At 39.7% G+C, this 16,839-nt stretch overlaps 1 protein-coding gene across 2 annotated transcripts in view; it reads right to left on the bottom strand.

Annotated features, from left to right (window-relative positions):
* Positions 1 to 16,839, bottom strand: part of LOC136872022 (trans-1,2-dihydrobenzene-1,2-diol dehydrogenase) — an 86,224-nt gene that overhangs the window by 55,427 nt on the left and 13,958 nt on the right. For both annotated transcript variants that reach the window (XM_067145840.2, XM_068227299.1), the window contains one exon: positions 9,100 to 9,303. In XM_067145840.2, coding sequence (XP_067001941.1) covers positions 9,100 to 9,301 — 202 coding nt within the window. In that variant the 5' untranslated portion in view covers positions 9,302 to 9,303. The remainder of the gene's footprint in view (positions 1 to 9,099; positions 9,304 to 16,839) is intronic.

Raw genomic sequence — 16,839 nt, 5'->3', positions numbered from 1 at the left:
TTCTTTGGTGGTGGTGGTGAATCAGCATGTTTCCACTGCTTTGACTGCTGTTTTGTCTTTGGGGTATAGTAGTGGACCCAAGTTTCATCTGTAGTCACAAACCGGCGCAAAAAGTCTTGTTGGTTGCACTGAAAACGGGCCAGACCTTGTTCGGACATTTCCAATCTGGTGCGTTTATTGTCCAATGTCAAGAGCCGCGGCACCCATCTTGAGGATAATTTTTTCATACCCCATTCTTCGGTTAAAATAAAATATACCCATTCAAAAGACATCCCTACAGCTTCAGCAATCTTGCGCACTTTCAGTCGACGATCCTCCATGACCATTTTATGCATCGTTGCGGTAAATTCTGGGGTCGTAACACCTTTTGGCCGTCCACTACGCGGATCATCATCCAAGCTCTCCCGACCAAATTTAAACTCGCTGGTCCACTTGGCAACACTTGAAAATGAAGGAGCAGAGTCCTCCCAGTGTGTTCTGAAAGTTGGCATGAATTTTCTTTGCTTTCATACCTCTCTCTACAAAGTATTTAATCACTGCTCGAATCTCAGTTTTTTCCACTGTCACAAATCACAACGCAGAACAACAAAGAGTCGTCACTACCACACTCCTGCAGCTAGAACACTGACGCGCCACATGTTCACTCACAAAGGATGTGTGATTATTGCGCGGGAACCTCATTCCTCTAGCACTGACATCTAGCGGTGATTCCAAAAACTTTTCAAACCGCCCTCGTAGCTTTCTACAGGTGAAGTAATTTTTAAAATCGGTTCAGTAGTTTTTGAGTCTATCTGTTACAAACAAATATACAAATTTTTCCTCTTTACAATATTAGTATAGATGACATCCCTACATATACGGTTGCCGTCGTGAAGGGCATCCAGGCGTAAAACAGGGTCAAATCCACATGTGCGACACAGTTCGCACTCGCAACCCTACAAGTGTGGGTAAAACGATAGAAGAAGAAGAAGATACTCATTTTAAAAATTCACCCGCTTTTTTAGTTCTTTTCACCCCCCTTAAGTGGATTTTCCAAAAAGAGTGTGTTCATTTTTAAAGGAGATTTCAAGTACCAATTTTAAAGTCTGTAACATCTTCATTTTTTGAGATATATGTATCCTCATATAAATAATTCAACTCCTTCCTTACTTCTTTTCACAACCCCCCGTCCCCCCCAAGTGGATTTTCTGAAAACGAATATTTGTGTTCTTTTATTTTTAAAGGGGATTCCAAATATCAGTTTTCATGCCTGTAACATGTTAGGTTTTTGTGATTTATTGTAGATAATTTCGCTCCTCTAGAATCCTGGAGCTGACATTGCCATGGTTACGGCAGTTCATTACTTTATCAGATTCCTAGAGCAGGAGTATTGTGGTGCCAATATCTCCATAACAGTTGGTTTTAGGGCCTTAAAACATGGTTTTTGGGCCCATAGGGCTTACCGAGTTTTGTTCTTTGCATCAAGGGGATTAAATTGAGCTTTGTCTCGTTCTTATACGACAAATTCGATATTTTGCCTATATTAGCCTATTATTCTTATATCTCCCCCCCCCCCCATGCTCCCCACCTCGAATTGTTTTGAAAATAAAACACAGCCCATGTTACTCACTGGCAATGTAGCTTTCTATAGGTGAAGTAATTTTTAAAATCGGTTCAGAAGTTTTTGAGTCTATTTGTTACAAACATACAAATTTTTCCTCTTTATAATATTAGTATAGATGAGCTGTGTGTTTAATAGAAAAATTGTTAGTGTAAATTGTGTAATATTGTATTTCAGGAAAATGTCTTCTTCTTCTTCTTCTTCTTCTTCTTCTTCTTCTTCTTCTTCTTCTTCTTCTTCTTCTTCTTCTTCTTCTTCTTCTTCTTCTTCTTCTTCTGTTAGTGCATGATAATAATGTACACACATTAAGAAAAGTGTTGCATCACCTTGGTTCCAAGTTCGCCGGAACACTGATGCTGAATGTTAATATTGCATCAAGAACACGGCCCCTTTGACTGTTCCTAGTCGTCACTAAACCTGTTCAAAGATGTAAGCAACCATGCATGAGCAGGGCCTATTAGACGGAGTGTGCACGACAGCCGATCAATTCCAATCATTCCACCAGGAAGGAGATACACTACTCATGTTGTCTGTAGTTCTGCCATAATAATAATTATTTAAGTAATGTCGTATGGTCCACCTTTATCAATACTATATTATGCAATATTATTGAATTATATTACTAAAGTAGGGACCAGTTTTGGGCTTGGCTGGCCATCTTCAGCCTTAATGTAATACATCCAATAACTAAACAAATGTAAAAACACACAACTGACATGAAAACTAATGTACCAACACACAATTAACATTAAAATCTGGAATGAACTAAGTGTAAAATCTGAAAAATAAATTAGGCTCTAAATTCTTAGCATCTGGCATATGCTCATCATCCAGACTCTTTCTTGTATTGATATTCATAGAATTGTTAGTTCCATCACTGCTAATCATTATAATTTCAATTGCAAACGGGAACTGGTAAATGTTGATTCTGTAGTCAGATCATCAATCACCAAATCTACTTGAATGGTGTTAGCAGTATGCAAGCCACTGCATGCCACTGTAAATAACCACCAGCTGACGCAGAACTGCTAGGTGGTGTTTCACATCAACCAACATAAATAAAGTGAAATGTTCCCATAGTGCTTGTTAAAATTGTGCTGAAATGCTGTTGGACATTGTCAGGACGACACATGAAGATATGGTTAAAACCGACACATTCTTAATTTGTGGCTGGTATAAATTTGTAATTCATTGTGGTGTCCATGAAGTTAACTTGCATAAATGATAGAAGGTCAATACCGCATTGTAACGTTGTGTCAGGAGGGGCTCTCATCAAGGAAAGTTTCCAGACGTCTCCGAGTGAACCAAAGTGGTGATGTTCGGACATGGAGGAGGTACATAGATACAGGAACTGTTGATGACATGCCTCGCTCAGGCCGCCCAAGGGCCACAACTGCAGTGGATGACCGCTACTCACGGATTTCAGCTTGGAGGAACCCTGAAATCAATGCCACCGTGGTGAATATTGCGTTTTGTGCAGCCACAGGACGTTGTCTTTTGACTCAAACTGTATGCAATAGGCTGCATGATGTGCACCTTCACTCCCGACGTCCATGGCGAGGTCCACCTTTGCAACCTAGATACCATGCAGCACGGTACAGATGGGCCCAACAACATGCTGAATGGATCCATCAGAATTGGCATCACGTTCTCTTCACAGATGAGTGTTGCATATGCCTTCAACCAGACAATTGTCGGAGTCGTGTTTGGACGCAGCCTGGTCAGGCTGAACGTCTTAGACACACTGCCCAGCGAGTGCAACAAGGTGGTGGTTCCCTGATGTTTTGGGGTGGCATCATGTAGGGCCGATGTGCACCACTGATGGTCATGGAAAGCGCCGAAATGGTTACGATACAGAAATGACATCCTCCGACCTATAGTGCAACCATGTCGGCAGCATTTATGAGAGGCATTCGTCTTCATGGATGACAATTCTCGCCCTCATCGTGCACATCTTGTGAATGAGTTCCTTCATGATAACCACATCGCTCGACTTAAGCGACGAATATGTTCTCCAGACATGAACCCTGTCGAACATGCCTGGGATACAATGAAAAGGTCTTTTTTGGATGAGATTACTCACCAACCAATCTGAGATATCTACACCAAATCGCCATTGAGGAGTCGGACAATCTAGACCAACAGTGCCTTGATGAACTAGTTCATAGTATATAACGACGAATACAGGCATGCATCAATGCAAGAGGACGTGCTACTGGATAATAGAGGTACTATATATATATATATTTCGTATGGCATGAGGATACATTGTTACAATTTGGTTATTAACTATATTTATACATTTGAGCTCATCAATATCTGCATTGCTGCTTTAATCTGGACCACAACTTCAGAAAGGCTAGCTGTATGATTGTACAATGTGCAATGTGCGGTTTCCATGAGCAATAACGAGAGCTGAAATGTTGTTTATGTATATCTCTATTCCCCAAGGTGATGAAAAACTTTTTTGATGTGTGTATTTTTGTGTACTACCTGCCACCGAGGTAGACACCTCATTTGTAAATAAAGTGATTTTACGATCACAGGAATAGAACCACGCAAAAGCTGGTATAGTCCTGACGCTCAACCCGTACCCAGCGGCATTCAAAGAGTTCGGCAAACGTTTGATCACCCTGGCCACTTACGGGCCTAGCAGGGGGTGATTTATGACGGCAGTGGGCTTTAAAACGGAAGTTCGCATTCCCCTTCAGAAATCCTCACAGCTCTGTTGCCAATGCACCTCTTGTTAAATAGACGTCAGTCTCTCTTTTCAGCTCAGACAATTCACACTTGCTTTGTTCGCTGTTTGAAAGTTTTGGATTATTTCTTTGCTTCATTAATTAATATTTGTGAAGTGTGTTGTTTTTCACTTCGCTTCACGCAGTAATGTGGAGGCCGTGGGAATCACACCTGGAAATTATCGCATCAGAAAATACTGAATTAAACCTGCCAGTGCAGGCAAACGATCCTCAACCGAGCACCGGTAACAGTGATATTCGACCGAGTAGTACTGGTTCCGTGTCCGCGAGTGATACTCAGCCGGGTAGCAGTGGATCCACGCCCGCGAGTGATATTCAACCGAGCAGCAGTGGTTCCGTGTCTGCAAGTGATACTCAGCCGGGTAGCAGTGGTTCCGTGCCCACGATTGATATTCAGCCGAGCAGCAGTGGTTCCGCACCCGCGAGTGATACTCAGCCAGGTAGTAGTCATTCCGCGGAGAAAAGAAAGGCGACTAAAACTTTAAGTAAGCAAAGTCAACGGCTGGTATGTAACGCATACGAATACGTTATGAAGAACAACGTTCGCAAGGGTTATATTTGTGAGACAGCTAAAATGTTGAAACTTAACAGGAAAACTGTAAGTAAAATAGTAAAGAGGGGACCTACAACTCCGAAAAAGTGTGGTAATAATAGGGTTACCTTTAATAAAATTGATGATTTTTTCTGTGACTTGGTGAGACGCGAGTTATATGAATTCTTTACTAAAGGTAAGTCACCAACCGTACAGGAACTGTTAAAACATTTGAAGAATGTGTGTGGCTTTCCTTATGAAAAAACTGCTCTACGACAGCTGTTGAAAAAACTTGGGTTTTGTTTCCGTATTCTAAAGAAAAAACAGATTGTAATGGAATCTGCTAGAATAGTAGCTTGGCGATATAAATTCATAGACCATCTCCGGAAGTTGCGTTTCGAGGGATGCAGAGTTGTCTACCTAGATGAAACTTGGTACGATACTCATGACATTGTGAAGAAAGGGTGGGATGATGGAACTTGTAATTGCATACTGAAAGCACCAACATCACGAGGCAAGCGTATTATGGTATTGCATGCTGGAGGCAGTGAGGGCTGGGTTGAGAACTGCCTTTATTTATCGGCTAAAAACATTGGAGACTGCAAAGCTGATAGCCATGACGAAATGACAGCTCAAGTTTTCGAAAACTGGTTTAGGTCTCATCTTCTAGAGAACCTACCATGTAACCGAAAATGTGTAAATGTGATGGACAACGCAAGCTATCATTCGCGGCAACTGATTAGGTTTCCTTCCATGAACACTAATATTAAGGACATTGTTAAGTTTATGGAGTACAATAACATTCCCGTGCCAAAACCTGTACCCATCAAGGCATATAAATTCAGGAAATGCAGGAAATCAAATCAGCCAATATCAGTACAAGGTACGCTGTAGAGGAGATCGCAGCCTCACGTGGACACAAAGTTTTGCGACTCCCTCCATATCACTGTATTTTAAACCCCATAGAAATGATCTGGTTTCAGCTGAAGATATATGTTAGGAAAAGTAATGTTATGCCAACTTTGAGTGCTAGTGTGTGTCAACTTCTTCGTGAAGGAGCTGGAACGATCGGTCCTGAGAGGTGGTCTGCTTGTGTTCGAAGCACCATTAAGACAGAAGAGAAGTACATGAAACACGACATGGATAGCACCAAGATAGATTTGTAATTCACCTAGCAGACAATGACGAGGACGACGAATAGAGGTAAGGTAAATACTGCATTTGTTTTAAAAGTAGGTAAGTTTGCTGGCAATTTTTTTCCGAATTACATACTCTGATTATTATTATTATTATTATTATTATTATTATTATTATTATTATTATTATTATTATTATTATTATTATTATTATTATTATATTATTATTATTATTATTATTATTATTCTGCTTACCCTCCAAGGTTGGTTTTACCCTCTGACTCAGAGGGATCCTACCTCTACCGCCTCAAGGGCAGTGTCCTGGAGCGTGAGACATTTGGTCGGGGATACTACCGGGGAGAATGACCAGTGCCTAGCCCAGGCGGTCTCACCTGCTATGCTGAACAGGGGCCTTGGTGGGGGATGGGAAGATTGGAAGGGATAGGCAAAGAAGAGGGAAGGAAGTGGCCGTGGCCTTAAGTTAGGTACCATCCCGGCATTTGCCTGGAGGAGAAGAGGGAAAACACGGAAAACCACTTCCAGGATGGCTGAAGTGGGAATCGAACCCACCTCTACTCAGTTGACCTGCCGAGTTTGAGTGGACCCCGTTTCAGCCCTCGTACCACTTTTCAAATTTCGTGGCAGAGCCGCGAATCGAACCCGGGCCTCCAGGGGTGGCAGCTAATCACACTAAACAACTACACCACAGAGGCGGACAATTATTATTATTGTTATTGTTATTATTATTATTATTATTATTATTATTATTATTATTATTATTATTATCCCAGTCTCTAGTTCTTGATTTTACTTTTCCTTTGCCAGGCAAGTTGGCCGTGCAGTTAGGGGCGCGTAGCTGTGAGCTTGCATCGGGGAGATAATGGGTTCAAGCTCCACTGTCGGGAGCTCTGAAGATGGTTCACCGTGGTTTCCCATTTTCACACCAGGCAAATGCTGGGGAAGTACCTTAATTAAGGCCACGGGCACTTCCTTCCCACTCCTAGACCTTTCCTAACCCATAGTCGCCATAACACCTATCTGTGTCGGTGCGACATAAAACAAATTATAAGAAATTGTTGCACTTTTCATTTCTTTACTGAAAGCAAGACACTGATATTAGCAGCATAAAATTAATATTTTAATGGGCCTACTTTGGTATCAATTTACGTTTAGTCTTTGTCGAGTTTATTTGCCAATGCCTTCTTCCTGTTTTTTCTTTCTTTCTTTCTTTCTTTCTTTCTTTCTTTTTTTCTTTCTTTCTTTCTTTCAACATCTGCGACCACTGCACGGGTTAAGCAGGAAACAAATTATTCTGCGATATTGGTTTGTGCTGTGGTTCATTATCAAGTTTTTATATTTATATTTTGACTTTAGAATAAATTAAATGTTAACATGTTTAAATAATCGACGCAAAATATGACAACCTTGCTTTTGACAGAGCTCACTTGCCTTTTAAACGACACGCGCCTCTTGTGTCCAGAGGAAAGGAGCCGACTGTCAACCCTCATTATCACCAGGGTGGGCCAAGTTTTGAGATCAGAAGATACCGCATGGGTATACGTTGAGCGTCAGGACTATACTATTCCTATAATCGTAAGATCTGCAGCCGTGAAAGCCATTTTTGAAAGTGATTTGATTTGATTTGATTTGCTTTGATTTGATATTACTCTATACAGTACAACATCATCTGAAAAATGACGTATATGTCATTCGAGTTTTTTTACTCATATTGTTTATACACAGTATAAAAGAAAACATACAGGGTGTCGGAGTGGTGGTGATTATTGTTTTAAGAGGAAGTACAACTGGGCTACAATCCTCTATTGACATTAAAGGAAAATGGAAGAGGTGCAATACTACAAAAAACAAGGGTATGGACAAAAGGAAGGGCCACAAAGTGCATGAAAAAAAAAAACTCCCTAGGCCTTGCAAACTTAATAATACCATCAGGGTTGGAAGAGGACAAGAGTTAACAAAAGGTCAGAGACGAACGATGAAAGTGAGGAGACTGACAAGTAAATGAAAGCAATGCCAAACTCAGTTATGGGAATCATGGTCACCAACCCAAATTCCCAAGCTTAGAGCCCCCAATCCTCCTTTTATTTGTCTCAAGGACATTTTATGCATAACCCACCCATACTCTACACGACAATACACGGACACATGTAGCAGGAGAAGTGCTCTACCACCCCTCATACTATGCAGATTTAAGTCCCTATGACTTTGATCCAATCCCTAAGATGAAGGAAACAATGCATGGAATTCACTTCTGAACACTTGAAGATGATCTGCAGGCAATTCACTGCTCTCTTCATATCATCAAGAGATTAGGCAGTGCCGACAGTACCGAAAGACTTCAGTGTCACTGGGAGCACATTGTACATAATGTTACCGGTTATATCGGAGAACTGTAAAACCTAGAACCTTGCATATACACAAAATCTCTAGTAAATAAATAGTTTTCACAACTAAAAATTCAACCTATGTATTTCAGTGTGTATCCTTGTTTCAGCCACATGTCCTAATTTTTGTTCAAATCAGTTATTAGACTACAAACAGGGTTGCCAGCTGAAAAAGTTTGGAAACCACTGCAGTAAACGTTCAGATCAACCAACAGAGAAATGAACCAAGCAAATAAAGCATGATGAAGAAGGAAGAAGCATAGAATGCCATCTAGTGACAGTGAGAAAAATGAACTTGGACAAAGAAGCGGAGCATTCATATACTGCACTGTGGTAACTGAAGACAGTTAATGGATGATGATGGAACTGAATACAAACCCATACTAATACTTTAAAGAGACACACAGATGTACATGGCATTGCTGTGAATTTATGAGAGAAATCAAGTGTAAGAATTCAAAAGGGAGTCAAATTTACAATTAAAAAGATAATTTACAAGCTATTAAAATTTACATTCATAATTTGCATACCATAACATATGAACTAGCCCTCCTTGATTATGGAAATATTCACGGAATATATATTATGTCATTTGTCGGGAATTTATAAATTAATTCCGCTACTTGATTCTGCTGTGTATTTTATACTGGTATTTCAAGATCTTACATACCAATATTGTTATCCTTTGCCAGTTCTTCATATGATCCATAAGCTTTAGATATTTTGTGCAGCTTAGCAAATTCCTGAGCACGTTCAAGCTGTCTAGCTGCCACAGCAACAACAACATGTTCTTCAGAAGGAAGAGTACTTAATGCTGTCACAAAATCATGACTTATCTTCCCAGCACTAGCTATGCCCCACCTTGTTGCCATTCCTGAAAAATTATAATATGTAAAAGAAATCATTAAAATGTTTCCCTGTTGATGTCCATTATGTAGTGATAATAAATTTTATGGTTAAATACTGACTTTACTACTGTCTCATACCAGCAAACTAATTACCTCTTTAGGGTAACTTCTAGGCTAAGGAAGTAGTTGAAAGTGTTCCAAGGCAGTAAATAATTTACTGCTATATGACTGTAGCAACATCAGTATATTTCTACAAAACAAAATTTGTTCTTAAAAAAAGTTTTACATTGCCTAAACAAAATATTTTAATAGTGAATAAGAAATTTTGTTTGTATTAAAAGAGTTCTCAAAAGAAGTAAATTATATTGAAGAGTTAATGTCAAACAATTTTACAATAATACAGTTTAATTCATCTGGACAACAATTAAGCTAAAAATATTTTATCTAAACTTCCACAAGTTAAAGGAGATAAAACAAATATCTCCAAACAGACACATTAATAAGTGCATTATTTACAGGGTATTTATTTATGCTTGGAAGCGACTTTCTCTCTCGATCTTGACCGCCAGTGACAGTTCAGTTGCTGGCTACCGCGCGTGCATATGTACAGCAGAATACAGTGCTCAAAATCATTTTCATGCATTTTACTCACCATTTTTACAGTTTATGCTGAAAATGTTCCCCATGCTGTGCCAAAATAATCAGCATCTCCTAATGAAGTTTTCGGTTACTCTACCAAGTTCTTCAGCACTGATGGATGCAATTGCAACTTGTATATTGTCTTTAAGTTCATCTAGTGTGTGAGGGTTGTTCCCATAAACTACATTTTTTAACATTCCCCACAAATAAAAATCACATGCCGTTAAATCTGGGCTACGAGGGGGCCACAGATTTTTACTTACCAAACGCGCTACAGTAAGGAGATAACAACCTTTACATCTATTTTTATTGTTTACTGAACCTGTAGGTTTGAATTTCTTGGCCAGCTGTTTTATTGTCCGATTGACAGGAATGGGTCTCCCTGGAAATTTCGCTTGAAACTTTTGTCTTGTCCTAGCGCACGATTTTCTGCACTTAATGCAAGTATTATGCAGATATACACGTTCATTAACGAATATTTCACATACATTACAGCACTATACATAATCACAATAAAACACTATACAATACGACATACACTACACAGTAGCTTCATTGAACACTCCACTATCTCGGAGTTCAGCTCTCAACAATTGCAGAGTGCCGGAAACCGCGTGCGCTAGCGGCCGGTAGCGACCTGTCATCGGCGGCCAAGTTAGAGCAATAAACTCCCTTCCAAACATAAATAAAGACCCTGTAGAATACAGACTGGTAAATAAATCAGTTATGAGCTTTCTGTAGCTGGAGTCATCAGTGATAAGCACACACTCATCCTCGGTGACCACTGGTAGAGGGTCAGTCTCCAGATCCCAATATTGCAGGTTCAAACCCAGCAGTGGTAGCTGAATTTATGAAGGGCTGAAAATAAATCCATTCCCTACTCCATGCCGGCATGTATAAGATCTCTGGTGACACATTTTGTGTTCACCTTGCAAAATTATTTTTAAAAACTTGAGACACAGGTTGCCTAACAGCTTTCCAGTTTCTTAACCTTCTGGTAGAGTACACTGGAATATTGAAATTGACAGATATGCAGCCTAAACAGCATCAAATAAAAATGCATGAAAATGGCAGCCAATGCCATATTATCATCATCATTATCATTATCATTATTATTATTATAAATAAACTTCGCTCCTTGTGAACCATGTGACCTTGCCACAATGGAGAGGCTTGTGCATCCCAATGAAGCAAATAGTCAACCCACATGTGCAATCACATCAGATGTCGAGAGATCAGACTAACGAATGGTTCATCAAAAGTGAGGTAGCAACCTTTCAGAAGTTGCAAGTGATGATTGACAAATTGGCCTTATAACAATATTTAACATAGTTTAGCTGTGTTGATACTTCTACATGGCTGAAAACTGATTGAAAAACGGTGAAAATGAAAGAATGCAAAAAATTTAGAGTGCAGAAAAGAATACAGGTGATTAGAAAATGAAGTAGGTAGGAAGTGCAGGACAGATAAGGAAGAATGGCTGAAAGAGAAGTTCAAGGATATTGAAGATTGTATGGTTATAGGAAAGGTAGATGTTGCATACAGGATAATCAAGGAAACCATAGGGAAAAAAAGGAAAAATAGGTGAATGAATTCTAAAAGTTCAGATGGAAGACCATTTCTAGGGAAGGAAAGAAGGAGTAAAAATGGCAGGAACATATCCAACATTTGTATTGAGGGAAAGAAGTAGATAAGGTTCTGGAACAGGAAGAGGCTGTTGATGCTGATGAAATGGGAGACCCAGTTCGACTGAGCTTTGTGAGACCTAAATAGGAACAAGTTACTTGGAATTGATGACATACCCTCAGAATTACTGCCTGCCTTAGGAGAAACCAGCATGGTAAGGTTATTCCATTTAGTGTGTACGATTATTATACAAGAGAAGTACCATCTGATTTTAGGCAGAATGTTGTTATATCTATTCCCAAGAAGGCAGGTGCTGACAAGTGTGAAAACCATTAGTTTAGTACCTCATACTTGCAAACTTTAAACACATATTATTCACAGAAGAATGGAAAGGCAAGTTGAAACTGAGTTATGAGAAGCTCAATTTGGGTTCAGAAGAAATATAGGAACACGTGAAGCAAACATGATTTTCCATCTGATCTTAGAGGATCGAATTAAGAAGGACCAGCCCATGCACATAGTATTTGTAGCTCTAGAAAAAAAAAAAAAAAAAAAAAGCATTCAATAAGGTAGTAATGGTGGTAAGGTGGTAATTATTGTTTTAACAGGAACTACAACTAGGCAATCATCCTCTATAAGCATTCAATAATGTTGATTGGACTAAACTAACAGATTCTGAAGGTGATTGGGATCAGATACCAAGAAAGAAGAATTATCTAAACTCTGCACAAAAATCAGTCTGCAGTGATAAGAATCGAGGGCTATGAAGAAAAGGAGCAATTCAAGAAGGTGTAAGGCAAGACCCCTGTTTGTCCCTACTCTTTGTCAATGTTTATGAAGAACAAGTGATAAAGGAAATCAGAGAGGAATTTGCAAAGGGAATCACAATCCAAGGAGAGGAAATCAAAACTCTGAGATTTCCTGATGTTTTCTTATTTTATCTGAGTGTGTAGAAGATCTGGAGAAATTGCTGAATGGAATGGAGACAGTCTTGGAGGTCGAGAACAAGTTAAAAATAAATAAATCCAAAACAAATATAATGGAGTGCAGTCGAACTAAGTCTGATGATGTAGGAAATAAGCTCAACGGACGAAAAATTAGTCACCCCTGGAGAAACCATTACAAGCATCATTTCACACCATGTAAATCCACCTCTGACTTGATAACCGCCTGGATTCTGTTAGGAAGTGAATCCATAAGGTTGTGCAGGTACATAGCATCCAGGTTAACCACTCGCTGAGGATTTGATCGTGCAATTGCATCAAATTATGCAGATGTTGGCGTTTTACCCGCTGTTCCAACAGATTGTCAATGGGGTTCAAGTCAGGTGATTTTGCAGGCCAATCAACATGTTATAGGGTGGGGGTGTGTTCGTAAAACCAGTCACATATGCATCCAGTCCGATGAACGTTGCTGTTGTCACTTGAAAAATCTGAGAATCAATAGCATACTTATATTGCAAACGTTGACTGAAATGCAAGCAACATCTCATCATCCAGAATGTTTAAATGAACATGCTGGTTCATGTTAGAGGTCACTTCAGGAAGTAGGTCCAATCCATGATACATAAAACACCCCCAAAACATCACAGACCCGCCTCCGGCTTGAACCTGACCTCGCACACATTCAGGATGAAATGCTTAATTTTGCCGTTGGTGTAGTCGACGACATGCATCATTAGAATAAAGGCACAAATGTGATGCATTAGACCACATTCTGTTCCGCTAGTTAGCTACTGTCCATGTTCAATGATTTCTAGCTCACTGAAGTTGCGCAGCTTTATGTGCCTGTGTGACCAATGGTCTCTTGTGAGTTGACCGACTCCAAATGTTCAATACATGCAGTTCCTGTTGCAATGTTCTCTCGCTAACAGGTTGGAATGGATCTCCATTCACTGAATGCAGCAATTCCTGTCAGGTTTGGAAGCGACTGTGATCTCAGTCAGGATCTTTTTCCAACCACAATTCTGACATTGAGTTTCATGGCCATGTGTAGTACACCACTGCTTGTAGACATGTTGAACAGTCCGCTGCGAAACTTCATGCACCATATTGCCAAGGGCATGGCCAAATATGAGTGCCCCCTTTTGCCACTGTTACAACCTTACATCTACCCATGTTGACATACACTACCCGTTTGAAACATCAATGTCTCGGTGATTGCTACTGCCTTATACTCACGTAAAAGTAGTGCACATGTGGTGGAGCATGGGACTCATTCCCTGCTCCATCTGTTCAGGCATTTATTACTGTATGCAGTGTGTGTGTTGCTGATTGATCCCAAGATCAAGTTCACCTGTACTGCCCTATAAATTTTAAGAAGAAAGGGAGAAATTATGTGAGCAAATATGGTTATTCCTTTTTCCATAATTACTCCCACTTCATTCTTTGTTTCATTTCTTCCATTCCAAAAGAATTTAAATCAGTTCTTCACTTCTTTTTCATTTCTCTACTTTACCTTTGAAAGGCCTAACTTTTCATTTAATTTACATTCCATGTTATCCACTATTTCTGTTTTTTCAGTCAGTGTTAAGATGATGGTCCTCACCCTCAAGATCTTCTCATTCTCTTTGCTTCATTTTCCCAAATGTCATTTTCCATAGCACACCTGGGGAGGAAAGTACTATGTTTCAGGGAGATGCCCTAGCCTTTATCTTGATCCACATTTTGCTAACTTCTGGAATGAAATCCTCAAATTCTTACATAGTGCATTTATCATCATCATCATCATCATCCTAAACCATCTCCAGTTTCCCGGGTGTGGTATATGAGCCTCCTCCATCTCATCCTGTCCTTGTACCATTCTTCCTCCACCAACTTGTCCCAATCATGACCTCTCAGCAGTACATCGCTCTTAACTAAATCTATCCATTTCCTTCGTGGCCTTCCCACGGGTCGTCTTCCTTCTACCTTTCTGTCAAATTCCTTCCTTACAGTTCTGTTTACTGGCATCCTCTTCATGTGACGAAACCACTTCAGTCTTGATATCTGAATCTTACTGAGGAGAGAATCATCTATTCCTACTTCTTCTCTAATTTTCTCATTCCTAATCTTGTCTTTCCTGGTTTTCTGGATCATAGTGCGTAGGAATTTCATTTCAGCTGCCTGAAGTTTGGAATTATCTCTATTGGTCAGTGTTGTGGTTTCGAGACTGTATGTAAGAATTGGTGTATAATAGGACTTGTACAATGTCATTTTTGTTTTCATGGGTATTTGCTCATCCCATAGCAGGTGTCTTACCTGGTGGTAAAATTGTGTTGCCTTATTGATTCAATTGTTCACCTCATGTTTTGCTAGGTTGTCATTTGATATAACGCTACCCAAGTATTTGAAAACTGGAACGCTGTCCAGTTGAGCTTCATTTAACCTGACTATTGGTTCTGCTCCTTCCCCATACACTTTCATCACCACTGTCTTGGTCTTGCTGATGTTTAAACCATATTTCTTAAACTCCTCATTCCAGCTTTGTATTCTCTCTCCCAATTCCTCTTCTGAGTCACTCCAGATCGCAACATCATCTGCAAATGTGAAGGCTTTGATATCTCCATGTTCTTTCCTTTTAATAGATTTCATTACTACATCCATTACAATAATAAATAGAAGTGGTGACAATGAGCTGCCCTGCTGCACTCCTCTCTTTGTTTCAAACCAGTCCGACAAACCACATCCTACTTGAATACAGCTTCTGTTCCCACTATACATTTTCACTTTGTCTATGAGGCTGTCTCACACTTGAAGTTCTTTCATGCATTGCCAAATTCTTTCCCTTGGTACACTATCGTATGCTTTCTCAATGTCCAAAAATATTAGAAATAAAGGCTTGTTCTTCTCCCAGTATTTTTCCATTAGCATCCTAATTGCAAATATAAGGTCTGTAGTTTACCTTCCTGGTCTGAAACCATACTGCTCTTCTTCCAAAATTGGTTCAACAATATCTCTGATTCTGGTCTCTATTATTTTTTCCAATATTTTCAGGACATGAGACAGTAGTGTGATTCCAGGGTAATTAGTACATTTTCGTCGGCTTCCTTTCTTGAACAGAGGTACAATGATGCCCATCTTCCAGTCCTCAGGAATAGTATTTTCCTCCCATATCTTGTTGAGCAGTCTATAGAGCCATTAGATTCCTGGAACTCCCGCTGCTTTCAGCATATCTGCACTTAGTTCATCTATGCCCACTGCCTTTCCTTTCTTCATGCTCTTGAGCGCATTTTCAACCTTCAAGCCATGTAATTGGTGGTTCAGTTGTGGTTCCTCGACTTGACTCTCCTCTATCCGTTGTTATGTTTTCTGTATCTCCATTCAGCAGCTTTTCGAAATAGATCTTGAGTTCTTGTTTAATTTCTCCCTCTTCTTGTGCCAGAGTTCCATCATCACGTTCTATTGCTTTTATGGTCTCTTGATCCCTTCGCTTGTTTTTCACTACTCTGTATAGCAGGTTCATATTTCCTCTACTGTCCTCTTCCAGTTTGTCTGCAAACTCATTCCATTTCTTCTCTTTTTCTTCCCTTACAATGTTCTTTACAGCAAGTTTCTTGTTCCTGTATACTCCTTGGATTCTTTGTATTTCTTGTTCATTTCGTTCTTGTCCCTGTTTTTGTTTTTCCTTGTCCAGCGCCTTCTTTATTTGGTTTCTTTCTTTCACCGCTGTTTTCATTCTATCATTCCACCATGGTGTCTCCTTTTTACTTTTGATAGAACTTGTAACTCCACATAGGTTTTTGGCTTCTCCCACAAAGGTGTCTTTGAAGGCCTTCCATTCTTCATTAACGCTGGTTACTTCACACTTCGGCAAACTCTGTTGAATCCTTAGTTTGTATTCTTCCTTTATTTGGACTTCTTGCAACTTCCAGGTTTTAACCCTTGGTTTTTTTCGTAATAAGTTTCTGCGTTTCATTTGCTTTATGTTTGAAGTCTACTACCAACAATCTGTGGTCACTGTCCATGCTTTCACTAGGGATGACCTTTACATCTGTGATGTACCTGCCACCATCTTTATTTGTGATTACGTAGTCAATCAATGTTCTATACTGGCCATCCCAACTGTACCTTGTTATTCTGTGACTGTCTCTTTTTTTGAAGAATGTATTTTTGATTATAAGATCATTTCTTCTGCACAGATCTAATAGTTGTTCTCCTTCTGGGTTCCTTTGTCCAAATCCATGTGGACCAATGATGTTCTCGTACCCAAGTCTGTCTACCCCAACTTGCGCATTTAGATCTCCAATAATAATAACATTTTCCTCATTAACTGTATCTTCCAGGTCTTGCCGAAATTTCTCTTTGTCTTCCTCACTG

The sequence above is a fragment of the Anabrus simplex genome, chromosome 4 (genome assembly GCF_040414725.1).
Source record: "Anabrus simplex isolate iqAnaSimp1 chromosome 4, ASM4041472v1, whole genome shotgun sequence".
In the NCBI taxonomy this organism is placed as follows: Eukaryota; Metazoa; Arthropoda; class Insecta; order Orthoptera; family Tettigoniidae; genus Anabrus; species Anabrus simplex.
The sequence above is the reverse complement of the archived record's forward strand: the minus strand, read 5'-3'. Positions and strand labels throughout refer to the sequence as shown.